The 13720-nt window shown below is 43.9% G+C and overlaps 1 protein-coding gene across 1 annotated transcript; it reads left to right on the top strand.

Annotated features, from left to right (window-relative positions):
* Positions 1 to 4501: 4501 nt before the first annotated feature.
* On the top strand, positions 4502 to 12712 carry LOC132583006 (extracellular calcium-sensing receptor-like). The gene is made up of 5 exons (XM_060254671.1): positions 4502 to 4710; positions 5893 to 6184; positions 6714 to 7577; positions 8841 to 8967; positions 11811 to 12712. Exons 1-5 carry the CDS (start codon positions 4502 to 4504, stop codon positions 12710 to 12712), a joined length of 2394 nt encoding a protein of 797 aa, XP_060110654.1.
* Positions 12713 to 13720: the final 1008 nt, after the last annotated feature.

The raw sequence follows: 13720 nt of genomic DNA, 5'->3' as shown, positions 1-13720 counted from the left end.
ACCAGCGAAGGCCTCTCCGCGGCCTCCGCTGGACCCTGGAGGCCCTCCAGAGTCTCTGGAGGGCCTCCAGGGACCAGCGGAGGCCGCGGAGAGGCCGCGGAGCAGCCGGCGCTGGTCCCGGAAGGCCTTCCAGAGACTCTGGAGGGCCTTCCGGGACCAGCGCCGACCAGCGAAGGCCTCTCCGCGGCCTCCGCTGGTCGCTGGGGGCCTTCCAGAGTCTCTGGAGGGCCCCCAGCGACCAGCGGAGGCCGCGGAGAGGCCGCGGAGCAGCCGGTGCTGGTCCCTGGAGGCCTCCAGAGGCCAGCGCCGGTAGCGGAGAGGCCCGACGCTGGTCCCTGGAGGCCTCCAGAGGCCAGCGCCGGAAGCGGACAGGCCGGCGCTGGTCCCTGGAGGCCTCCAGAGGCCAGCGCCGGTAGCGGAGAGGCCCGGCGCTGGTCCCTGGAGGCCTCCAGAGGGCAGCGCCGGCAGCTCCCTCCCTCCCTCGCCACCTTCCCCGCCCGCGCGCGGGGCCCGGCGGAGGCCAGGGAAGCGTAGAAGAGGCTGCCGCCGCAGGACTCGCCGCCGCCGCCGCTGGACTCTCCGCCGCCCTGGAAGCAGGTAAGGGGGCCGAAAGCGGGGGGGGGCGGGGGGCAGCCTTCCTTTCTTCCCTCCCTCCTCCCTTCCTTCCTTTCTTCCTTCCTTCCTTCCCTCCCTTCCTTCCCTCACTCCCTTCCCTTCCTTCCTTCCCTCCCTCCTCCCTTCCTTCCTTTCTTTCTTTCTTCCTTCCTTCCTTCCTTCCTTCCTTCCTTCCTTCCTTCCCTCCTTCCCTCCCCCCCTTCCTTCCTTCCTTCCCTCCCTCCCTCCCCCCTTCCTTCCCTCCCTCCCTTCCCTTCCTTCCTTCCCTCCCTCCTCCCTTCCTTCCTTTCTTCCTTCCTTCCTTCCCTCCCTTCCTTCCCTCACTCCCTTCCCTTCCTTCCTTCCCTCCCTCCTCCCTTCCTTCCTTTCTTCCTTCCTTCCTTCCTTCCTTCCTTCCTTCCTTCCTTCCTTCCTTCCTTCCTTCCTTCCTTCCTTCCTTCCCTCCTTCCCTCCCCCTTCCTTCCTTCCTTCCCTCCCTCCCTCCCCCCTTCCTTCCCTCCCTCCCCCCTTCCTTCCTTCCTTCCTTCCTTCCTTCCTTCCTTCCTTCCTTCCCTTCCTTCCTCCCTTCCCTCCCTCCTCCCTTCCTTCCCTCCTTATGTTCTTATGTGACACAGAGTGTTGGACTGGAGGGGCCACTGGCCTGATCCAACAGGGCTTCTCTTATGTTCTTATGTGACACAGAGTGTTGGACTGGAGGGGCCACTGGCCTGATCTAACAGGGCTTCTCTTATGTTCTTATGTGACCAGAGTGGTGGACTGGATGAGCCATTGGTCTGATGCAACAGGGCTTCTCTTATATTTTTATGTGACACAGAGTGTTGGACTGGAGGGGCCACTGGCCTGATGCAACAGGGCTTCTCTTATATTCTTATGTGGCACAGAGTGTTGGACTGGAGGGGCCACTGGCCTGATGCAACAGGGCTTCTGTTATGTTCTTATGTGACACAGAGTGTTGGACTGGAGGGGCCACTGGCCTGATCTAACAGGGCTTCTCTTATGTTCTTATGTGACCAGAGTGGTGGACTGGATGAGCCATTGGTCTGATGCAACAGGGCTTCTCTTATGTTCTTATGTGACCAGAGTGGTGGGCTGGATGAGCCATTGGTCTGATGCAACAGGGCTTCTCTTATATTTTTATGTGGCACAGAGTGTTGGACTGGAGGGGCCATTGGTCTGATGCAACAGGGCTTCTCTTATATTTTTATGTGGCACAGAGTGTTGGACTGGAGGGGCCACTGGCCTGATCCAACAGGGCTTCTCTTATGTTCTTATGTGACACAGAGTGTTGGACTGGAGGGGCCACTGGCCTGATCTAACAGGGCTTCTCTTATGTTCTTATGTGACCAGAGTGGTGGACTGGATGAGCCATTGGTCTGATGCAACAGGGCTTCTCTTATATTTTTATGTGGCACAGAGTGTTGGACTGGAGGGGCCACTGGCCTGATGCAACAGGGCTTCTCTTATATTCTTATGTGGCACAGAGTGTTGGACTGGAGGGGCCACTGGCCTGATGCAACAGGGCTTCTCTTATGTTCTTATGTGACACAGAGTGTTGGACTGGAGGGGCCACTGGCCTGATCTAACAGGGCTTCTCTTATGTTCTTATGTGACCAGAGTGGTGGGCTGGATGAGCCATTGGTCTGATGCAACAGGGCTTCTCTTATATTTTTATGTGGCACAGAGTGTTGGACTGGAGGGGCCATTGGTCTGATGCAACAGGGCTTCTCTTATATTTTTATGTGGCACAGAGTGTTGGACTGGAGGGGCCACTGGCCTGATGCAACAGGGCTTCTCTTATATTCTTATGTTACACAGAGTGTTGTACTGGAGGGGCCACTGGCCTGATGCAACAGGGCTTCTCTTATATTCTTATGTTACACAGAGTGTTGGACTGGAGGGGCCACTGGCCTGATGCAACAGGGCTTATTTATTTATTTATTCATTCATTTATTTATTTATTTATTTATTTATTTATTTATTTATTTATTCTATGACTTATATCCCGCCCTTCCCATAAAATGGCTCAGGGCGGCTCACAACAAACGATAAAACAATAAACAAAGTGCAAAATTATTACAATTAAAAAGTCAAAGCATTTAAAAACCATAAAATCTTAACATTAAAACTATACCGTATATTTCACTAAAGTCTCTTATGTTCTTATGTGATGCAGAGTGTTGGACTGGATGGGCCACTGGCCTGATCCAACAGGGCTTCTCTTATGTTCTTATGTGACAATACTGACTTTGGTGGACCCAAGCACTGATTCAGTGTAAGGGAGCTTTGTGTTTGTGACTGGAGTAGATAATACTGACTTTGGTGGACCCAAGCACTGATTCAGTGTAAGGGAGCTTTGTGTTTGTGTCTTCTGGTGCAATTTTGTTCTCAGATCCTGTATTTACTTCATCAGTATATGGGATAAGGCACTTTCTCAACTGTGCTGCATAATGCAGCCTATTTATTTTGTCCTGTTGGCTCTGTCTGCGCCACCTTCATCACTTTCGGGGTGTGGATCCCCCAGTGGGGTGGTCTCGTGACTCCCTCCGCCGGCTGTTTCTGATAGCCCTGCGCCCCCTCTTTCATTTGATATGTGTCCCGTGCGGGTGCCACCCTCCCGCCGGGAGATGCCGCAAAATGAGCCCCCTTGAGGCTTATGGCGGCAGGGCTCGGGGGAAGCGAGCTAGACTGCTGTTCTTTTGAGGGGTTACAGAGTGTTTCGAGCCCGTCCCTGTGGCATCGGTCCCATCGTTGTGGGGCCAAGGGGGCCGGCGCAGCAGCACGCTGAAGCAGCCTGTCGGTCACTTCCGGGTTCCTGTCCTGCATCTCGACCTGTGTTATTAGTGACAGGTTGGGGAAACTTTCTCACTTAACCCCTCTGCATATTTCTCCCCCCCCCCCCCTTACGCATCTGTTTGTAATTTGTTATAGGTTTTAACAGAAAACTGTGTGCTTAACATTCAGCGTGTGTGGATAAAAACGGTGGATCCCCAACTCAGATATCATGGGGTTTAACCTGGCAATGGCAGGGCGAAAGGAAAACACGTGACTTTGCCAGTATTATGCCTCTGGCATTATGTTGTAATGCTAACAAAGACGTTACGTTGTAACGCGAACACGCATGCGTGTAAAAAAAAAAGGGAAACGTATGAGGGAGGGGGAAACTCCGGGAGCAGCGGTAATGCGAAATCAGAAGACGTGGACAGATTGGGAATTGAATCCGGGGGAAATCCTGTAATGCGGAATCAGGAAATCTGGCCCACATGGAACAACCCCAGAGCGAAAGGAGGGCAAATGCCAAATGCGGAATCAGCCAAAGAGAAGGAATAAGTTCAACTGGACACCACTAATTCAATTGAATGTTGTCTGCACATAAAGAAAGTTTTCCATCAGATCCACCACCAAGGTCACAGGTTTATTTTCTTCACGCTTGCTCATCATACCACTTTTGAATCTGTCTCCCTTTGTTCACATTCATGAACATAACAAACTTGCAATCAAAGCAGACAGAACTCTAACCTGTCTGGTACCAAACTTTCTAAAGTTATTGCCAGCAGAAGTAATTAATTCCCACGGGAATTGTCCAGATCACTGTAATTTGATCTCTACTCCAAAGCTCCTTTGGCCTTTGAGGCCATTCCAGAAATAAAAATAGCACTGAAATTATTATAAAGCTACTGATTCTTCACATGTTGCCTTTTGAAGACAGATTTCCTAACAGAATAGTTTTGCTCTGAACAGGCATGTGCTTTTGTTGCTGAAATTTTAACCACAGAAAATCAGTTTCTTTCCAGAAAGGAAATTTGCAGATTCAACCATGGTCCATAGTAGCCTCGTGAAGGAAAGCTGAGTCTGAGAAGGCACAAGAAGGATACTCATTCCTGGTAGGATGTTGGAACTAGTGCTGCTACTTCTACCCTCAATTTCATGCAAAGCAGAGACAACCAAGTGTGGAATGAAGGATCCTCTCCCTGTTCCATTTGAATGGTTCCAGCTGGGAGATGTCCTCATTGGTGAAATCGTTTCTCATTTATTTAACCAGGTGCCTGAAATAAAATTCAAACATCATCCAGCTCAGGAGTTACACAGCTATCAATAGTAAGGAATCATTAGGTATCTCTTGTGCACCCTGCATTTTGACACAGGTTGATAGAAGGCTATGGATGGTCAAAGGGGGGTGGGGAGGTAGACTCTTGGTCCTCCCTCCCAGTGTTCCTCTTTTCCAATCCTATTTGGAATCTTATTGATTAAAGCTTGTTTGTAGTAACACCTGTCTTCACCCAGAAAGAAGAACCCTTTCTGAGCTGGAGGGAAGCAGAGAGCATTAACACACCCCACAACCTTTTATTGACAGGGACATGCTTGGAGCACTGTTATCACCACACAAGTGACTTTCTGCTGCCAGTGTATTCCATGCTGTCTCGTGTAGTGTAGTACACTAAATTTTTCATGTTTTTTTCTCCTAATGACAAACTATATTTATGTTGCATGTTTAAAGGTGGGTTCGTTGCATGGGTAAACATGATAATTCCTTCCTTTTGGCCCCGGTTCATAGCAATAGAGTCATTGACAGACACATTCTCATTTTGACATACTACTGTTTTGCTGCTTTTGCATGCTCATGTTACTCAGATCAAAGGTTTGCTCAATTTGTTAATTTTACTATCCTGTCATTGAATCTTATATTTCTACTATTTTGCCTTCTAAATCACTGCCTGTCATATAATTTTATGTCACTGTCACTGGTTCTTAAATTTATACCATTTTGCATTCTGGGCCTATCAGCTCTGTATGGCTCTGCTCAATGTGCCAGATTCCTCGTCTGATGAAGTGTGATTAGAGAGCACATGAAAGCTTACGTTCGGAATAAAACTAAGTTGAACTTAAAGGTGCAATCGACTCCTATTTTTCTCTAATACTTCAGACCAATACAGCTGCCTACTTCGCTCTGTCTTGTGTAGTGTTATTTCATTTATTCACAACAGCCTAGCCCAACAAAGAATGTGACAGTTCTTTGACTCATGATACAGTAGCAAAAGATGAAGGGTTAAAACAACAACATATAACAGTGAGTTGAAAATATATCTAAACAAGTGTAGTTATTGAAATGCCAGGCTTTGTGCTGTATCGTCTTCTAATGTTCAAACATGTGTATAGTACCTTACACAACCACACAGACTTGCTCCACATACTCCTCCACCATTTCTCTTCAAATACAGAAGCGTGTCCCCCCCCCCTTTGGATATCCTTCATTTCATATTTCCATATCTCTGTTTACAGTGTAATGACAAAATATCACCAGCACATCCTGGCTTTGGTGTTTGCTGTAAAAGAGATCAACCAAAATCCCTCATTCTTGCCCAATATCACTCTTGGGTTCCACATCTATGATAACTTCTGTGATATGAAGATGACCTATCGTACTACCCTTGGTTTGATCTATAAATTGCATCAATATTTTCCTAACTATGAATGTGATGCCCACAAAAACCTAGTAGCTGTCGTTGGGGGATTTAGGTTTAAAACCTCTTCCTACATGTCAGACATCCTAAGTCTCTACAAGATTCCACAGGTAAGATCTGTGATTAGAAGATGTTTCTAATTCTGATGTTCATTTTATGAGATTTTCTTTGAGGGAGGAATTAAGGAAAATAGAGGGGATGAATGTTAAAAAATATGAATGCAAAGAAAGTTGCTTCAACACAAGGGAGGAGAATAACAAGGGAGAATCAGGAAGGACTGAGGATAAGTGGTAGAGTGTCTGTTTTGCTTACAAAATGGCAGACTCAATCTCTGATGTTTTCTTTTGAAGTTATGTGTTAGGTGATGTGACAAACCCTTAGCATAAATAACTGGAGAGGCATTATTGACCATTAGACCAGTTCCTTACACAGTATAAGGCAACACAATCAGTTCATGTGATAGTGTGGGATCCTTTTAAAACACAGATTTCCAATAACCATACTAAGTCACCACAACCTGAGATGAATCAACTCTTTCCAAATCTACAGCTTCCTTCACAAAATCGTCATATAAAACCAATCACTTGTAGTCAACCAGTTTACTTTACACATCTAAAACATATGTACAATTCTTTTCAGCTAACTTATGGTTCATTTGCACCAGAAGAGAAGGATGAAAACCAGTCTCCTTCCTTTTACCACATGGTCCCCAGTGAATCCCATCAGAATATGGGGATCATCCACTTACTTCTTCATTTCCAATGGACATGGGTTGGGCTTCTTGCTGAGGATGATGACAGTGGAGAACATTTCTTGAAGGCCCTGGAACCACTTCTTTCCCAAAATGGTATCTGTTCAGCTTTGATAAGCAAAATTCCAAACAAACCCTTCTGGAATGGCTTGGATGCTATCATTGATGTAGCTTTAAATATATATCTACCTTTCAGAGACTGCAAAGCCAACACATTTATCCTCTATGGAGACTCAGCGGTCCTTATAGCACTCAGCATTTTTCCAATTCTAGGCAATCCCAGTTATAAGGAGGATGCATCATTGAGAAAAGTGTGGATTATGACACCACAAATAGATTTTTCACTGCCAAGTCTTGAGAGGGAAATGGAGTTTGAGTTCTTCCATGGGACACTTTCCTTCACAATTCACTCAAATCAGCCGCACGGATTCCAGAAATTTCTTCAAGATGTAAAGCCCTTTGATAACCAAGGGAATGGTTTTCTCAAGGAGTTCTGGGAGCAAGCATTTGACTGTTTCTATCCAAATCCCCAGGAGCCAGTGGGGCTCAATGAAACATGTACCGGCGAAGAGAGGCTGGAGAATCTTTATAGTCCCCTTTTTGAAATGAGCATGACTGGTCACAGCTACAGCATATACAATGCAGTCTATGCCATAGCACATGCTCTTCGTATGCTGTACTCATCCAGAATCAATCACATGGAAATGGATAGAGGAAAGATAATGGAACTTCAAGATCTCCAGCCTTGGCAGGTAATATTGATCCAAGAGCAAATCTCTGTTGCCATCTCTATGTTGGTAGAAAATGAGAAGTTGCTTTTTTTTTAAGAAAAAATTCTGGCTGGTTCAATAATAATAATAAATACTGTCAGGGGTTGTTTTGAGAGGGGGGGGAGGTGCAGGTGATCAGTAGCATACCTCATTTATATGTCCCAGGATCTGTGTGTAATGGGGAGAGAACTCCCCACTGCATGAAGACCCTGGCTGAAGGTTCAGGTGCTGTGCTTCTGTGAGCTCCTGCTGATTTCAAGCCCTGAATACAGTATTTGGAATCAATTTTTGTGCCTTCCTATTTCTTGTCATAATCAGAGTAGTAAAAAGTCACTGTATATTTCAATACATTCACTGTAAATAGCAGGCTTAGCATATCTTTGAAAAGATATGAAAGTAGAACATTTGTATTATCTCAGTACTTCACAAAATCCCAGCACTCAGACTCCAGTGTTTTGCTTTGCTTTCATCTAGGTCCACCCTCTTCTACAAGGCATTGCATTCAATAACTCAGCAGGAGAAACAGTGTCTTTGAATGGTAAAGGGGACGTGGGAGGTGGATTTGATATAACGAACCTGGTCACATTCCCAAACAAGTCATTCCACAGGGTGAAAATTGGACAGGTCAATCCCACTGCTGCTGAAGGAGAAGAATTCATCATTCATAACAATTTGATTGTGTGGCAAACCGTTTTTAATGAGGTATCTATTTCAGTTTGTCATCTGCTCAGCCACTCTATAGGGTAGAAACATTGTATCCCCTTATCTGCCTCTTGTGGTCTTTATTTCGCTTGATTGGACTCATTCTTCAGGACAGGCCAGAGCATTTATTTGAACACTTTAAATATATCTTTAAATTCTGAAATAACTTTGCTTTTTAGATCACCCAAAACCACCTGCAGCTTTTCTAGATATGCGAGATAGTGAAAAAAATGTTCCTTCCCCTGATGTCTTCATTAACTTGGGCAGATCTATATGGCATCCGTGGGAGAATTCATCTCTTGGAAGAGACAGTAGGTGATAGCGTTATTTTGTTGGATCTATAACCCAAAAATTCCTGTTTTAAGGAAGAAATGCAATTGTGATAATAATATCTATGATAAAATACGAGCTGTAATTGGTGAAGACTAAACTGAGCGTAGATACCATCATGATTATAATCTCTTACGCCTTCCTGCATTCTTCAGGTGATGGACAATAATTTCTAATTTTTCTCTTCCTAAACTCCTTTCATATCTTCAATAGACAATGCCACTTTCTGTGTGCAATGATTACTGCAAACCTGGAAATTATAAGAGAAAGAGGGAGGGGGAGAAATTTTGCTGCTACGATTGTGTTCCCTGCCCAGAAGGGAAGATTTCAAGCCAAACAGGTAGGTGATCTTATTCATCACAATGTAGGGTTGCTTTAGATGATTTGGGTGTCAAATTTTGATGGAATTTAAAGAAGACTCAGAGTGATTTTTTCTTGGCTCTCATTTTGTGAAAGTAATCCACAAGACAGTCAAAGTAATTTTAGTTCCAAAAACTTTCATGAAATCATTAGAAAAGGGTCTTAGGAATGCATCACAATCAATGAGGCTGCCAATGTAAAGTCAAAATTCCCTTGAGATTCACAATAAACAAGAAAGCCAGTTTGGTGTAGTGGTTAAGTGTGTGGACTGTTATCTGGGAGAACCGGGTTTGATTCCCCACTCCTCCACTTGCACCTGCTGGAATGGCCTTGGGTTAGCCGTAGCTCTCGCAGAGGTTGTCCTTGGAAGGGCAGCTGCTGTCGGAATCCTCTTAGCCTCACAGGGTGTCTGTTGTGGGGAGAGGAGATATAGGAGATTGTATGTCGCTTTGAGTCTCTAATTTAGAGAGAAAGGCGGGGTATAAATCTGTAGTCATCTTTTTCTTCTTGAATGATTTAGGCAGAATAATTGAGAAAATAATTTGGGAACAAAAACTTGTAGCTTGAATTGTCTTTTTAAAGATGGTTGCTTATAGTGTCCTGATCATGCCAAGTGATGGTATCACTTTGCTATGGTTAGACCTCACTTAGATAACTGAGTTCAGTTTTTGGGACCACAACTTAAGAAGGACATAGACAAGCTGGAACACATTCAGAGGAGAGCTATGAAGATGGTGATGTGTCTGGAGACGATGTGCTATGAGGAAAGACTGAAAGATCTGCATATGTTTAGCCTCGTGAGGAAACAACTGAGAGGTAATATGATCACCAACTTTAAGTAGCTGATGAGCTGTCAGATAGATGATGATGCAGAATTGTTTTCTGTTGCTCCAGAAAGTCAGACCCGAACTTATGGGAGTGAAATTATATCAAAACAGTTTTTGACTAAATATTAGGGAGAACTTCCTGACATAGAGTGGTTACTCAGTGCAACCGACTTCCTCAGGAGGTGGTGGCTTCTCCTTTGGAGGTTTTTAATCAAATACTAGATGGTCATCTAACACCAATGTTGATTCCGTGAACTTAGGCAGGGCTTGGGAAGGATAGCAGGAAGGGCTCCATCACTGCTTAGTTCATATGGCCCTTTCTTACACTCCAAGGGGAAATGCTGTTTGACACATTGGGTAAAGCAGGAGTTCTTCTCCAGGCTAGTTTCCCTAGTGATCCTGGAGAATTGACTCTTTTTGCAATTTTCTGGGCAGGGAGCAGGGGTAACTGGGTGTGTGTGGGCAGGAGGTATTTGTGAACTTCCTGCATTGTCAAGTGGGTTGGACTAGATCACCCTGAAGGTCCCTTCCATCTCTATAATTCTATTATTCTTTTATGAGGACTTTAAATACCCATCTGGTGAATCCAATATGACTGTAGGTATAATCAGTGTTTTTTATTTCTTTGCCTAGAAAAAGCTTAGCAGGAACACATTTGCATATTAGATCACACCCCCTGACATCACCATTGTTTCATTTAGGGCTTTTTTGTAGAAAAAGCTTAGCAGAAACTCATTTGCATAATACACCATGCCTGCTGTTGCAAAGCCAGCCAGAACTGTGTTCCTGCTCAAAAAAAGCCATGATATAATCCTAGACATTAACTGTCAAAAATCATATCAAAATTGTGCTGGGTATAATAATAATAATAATAATAATAATAATAATAATAATAATAATAATAATAATAATAATAATAATAATAATAATAATAAATTTTATTTGTACCCCGCCCTCCCCCGCCGAAGCAGGCTCAGGGCGGCTAACAACACAATGACCAATGGTACATTAATAAATAAAACATTAATAAACAACATAGTAACCAATGGTGCATTAATTAAAACCATTACATTAAGAACATTAAATTAAGCATTAACTTAACCTTAAAAACCAGTAGAACATTAATTAAAACAAACTATAACATTATCATTGACGCTGTTCTAATTTGTTTGGTAGACAGTATAAGTGAATCTATCTTCAAACTGTCTACCAAACAAGTATTATTTATTTATTACATTATATTTATATCCTGCCCATTCGATGAAGAATCAAAGCGGCTAACAACATAAAGTACATGATAAAGAATAAGCAATATTAAAACAGTAAAACAATCAAATAAAATCGCAATGGTGCTACTTCATGTATTCAGGTAGGATTATATAATATTTTCCTCTCTCAAAGCATTCAGATCCTAGGCAGTTAATACTAATGCGAGATAGATCCAGGTGTGGTGGCAGTCCTACCCCATTAGACGTCACATGCCATCCAAAACCGTTCAGTCTCACAGGCCCTGCGGAATTGCGATAAGTCCCACAGGGCCTTGATGGCTTCTGGGAGGGTGTTCCAGAGTACTGGGGCTGCCACTGAGAAGGCTCTCCCTCTAGTGGAATTAAACCTAGCCTCTTTCATAACACAGAGATCCTCAGAAGTGTCAATCAGGTTTCCTCAAAAGCTAAAAAAACTTCAGCGATGGGAGAAAAATTCTTGTTCGGCTTTACCATCAGTATTACAGAATGGTCTCCAAATTGAGCTCCTTTGATCTGGGGTTTAACAAATTTCCTACATTTCTTTCTTTCTTTCTTTCTTTCTTTCTTTCTTTCTTTCTTTCTTTCTTTCTTTCTTTCTTTCTTTCTTTCTTTCTTTCTTTCTTTCTTTCTTTCTTTCTTTCTTTCTTTCTTTGTTTCTTTCTTCCTTCCTTTCTTTCTTTCTTCCTTCCTTCCTTCCTACCTGAGCTCACTTTGTTACAACTTACAGTCCCTCTTAATCTTTTTTCCAGATGTGGACGATTGCATCAAATGCCGCAGTGATCAATATTCAAGCAAAGACAAAGACGGATGCATCGCCAAGACATTAAGCTTCTTGTCTTTTGAAGAACCTTTAGGAATTAGTTTGGCTTCCATAGCTGTTTGTTTTTCCCTCCTCACAGCCACAGTGCTAGGAATCTTCATTAAGCACAAAGACACCCCCATCGTCAAAGCCAACAACCGAGAGATCACCTACGTACTTCTCATCGCTCTCCTGCTCTGCTCACTTTCTTCTCTTCTATTCCTTGGCCGACCAAGGAAGGTGACCTGCTTCCTCCGACAGTCTGCTTTCAGCATCATCTTCACAGTGGCTGTTTCCTGTGTTTTGGCCAAAACCATTACTGTGGTTGTAGCTTTCATGGCCACCAAACCAGGGTCCAGCATGAGGAAGTGGGTGGGGAAGTGGCTGGCTAACTCCATCATCCTTTCCTGTTCCCTTGTTCAAGCCAGCATTTGTATGGTTTGGCTGGCAACCTCACCACCTTTTCCTGATTTTGACACAGAGTCTCTGACACAAAGTATCATACTAGAATGTAACGAGGGGTCTGTCACTATGTTTTATATTGTCTTGGGCTACATGGGCCTTCTTTCCCTCATCAGCTTGATTGTGGCTTTCCTAGCCAGGAAGTTGCCGGATAGTTTTAACGAAGCCAAGTTCATCACTTTCAGCATGCTGATCTTTTGTAGTGTTTGGATTTCTTTTGTTCCAGCCTATCTGAGCAGCAAAGGAAAATCCATGGTCGCCGTGGAGATCTTCTGCATCTTGTTGTCCAGTGCTGGGTCACTAGGTTGTATCTTTTCACCCAAATGCTTCATTATTGTGTTGAGACCTGAGCTGAACACGAGAGAGGAAATAATGAGAAAAAATTATTAAGTTTGTGATTCCCAATGCCTCTCTTTCTTCTTTCACTAGAGACACTGATCCTACAACACACCAACACTAACAAGAGGGCACTTGTTTTGTAATCATTTTGTTAAATTTCCTACTACATCACCAGTATAATAATCACATGGGTATCTTGTTAAATTACCAGTGGAAATTACAAAAGCTATCAACTGATTACTTTGATACAACTTAATATTATCCCATCTAATAATTATAGTATGAACAATATCTGTATAAATTCTTGACATAGTATTTTACATCCAATGATATTGGTACAAGGTATGAGCAATGTCTATACAAAGCACTGAGACTTTAGTGAACTGGTTAGATTCCTCTGTGTCGCCCCACCAAGGAGAGCCAGTTTAGTGTAGTGATGAAGTTTGCGGACTCTAAGCTGGGAGAACTGTGTTTGATTCGCCACTCGTCCACTTGCAGCTGCTGGTATGGTCTTCGGTCAGACATAGCTATTACAGTGTTGCCTTTGAAAGGGCAGGTTCTGGGAGAGCTTTCTCAGCTCAGTGTGTCTGTTGTGTGTGTGGGAAGGTAAAGGAGATTGTGAGCTGCTGTGAGACTCTGAGATTCACAGTGGAGGATGGGATACAAATCCAATGTCTTCTTCTTCATCTTCTTCCCAGAGCCAGCGTTGTGAGGCGACACATAGGAAGCTAACCAGTTCACAAGTGTCTTGGCGTGATAAATGTTAAGAACTCATATTCCCCTGAGGAAGGTGTGATTCAAGCAATGGCTATATCAGTTGTGTGATATCCTTTATCAATTGTGACTTGAAATCCTTGGCTGGAGGTTTGGAGCGTGCCAGGGACAAATGTAGCTGAGGTCCAAGGAACAGAAAGAACAGCCCAATAACCAAGGAAGAAAAAGCCTATGAAGTGCAGCAAAGGTTCTCAGCAGGAAACTAGGTTTCTGAGCAGCAGAGATATGGGCCAGGGATCTGAAGAACCATTTACTATGATATGAGGTCCTTCTTTTATGAACAGA

Source organism: Heteronotia binoei, chromosome 15, assembly GCF_032191835.1.
Source record: "Heteronotia binoei isolate CCM8104 ecotype False Entrance Well chromosome 15, APGP_CSIRO_Hbin_v1, whole genome shotgun sequence".
NCBI lineage: Eukaryota > Metazoa > Chordata > Lepidosauria > Squamata > Gekkonidae > Heteronotia > Heteronotia binoei.
The sequence above is the reverse complement of the archived record's forward strand: the minus strand, read 5'-3'. Positions and strand labels throughout refer to the sequence as shown.

Bases quoted from the DNA above. Each gene is read 5' to 3' on its own strand.
- LOC132583006 (XM_060254671.1), top strand. From the start codon at position 4,502: ATGTTGGAACTAGTGCTGCTACTTCTACCCTCAATTTCATGCAAAGCA. The intron at 6,185-6,713 runs GTAAGATCTGTG...AATTCTTTTCAG, and splicing joins GTCTCTACAAGATTCCACAG to CTAACTTATGGTTCATTTGC. The intron at 7,578-8,840 runs GTAATATTGATC...TATCTTCAATAG, and splicing joins AAGATCTCCAGCCTTGGCAG to ACAATGCCACTTTCTGTGTG.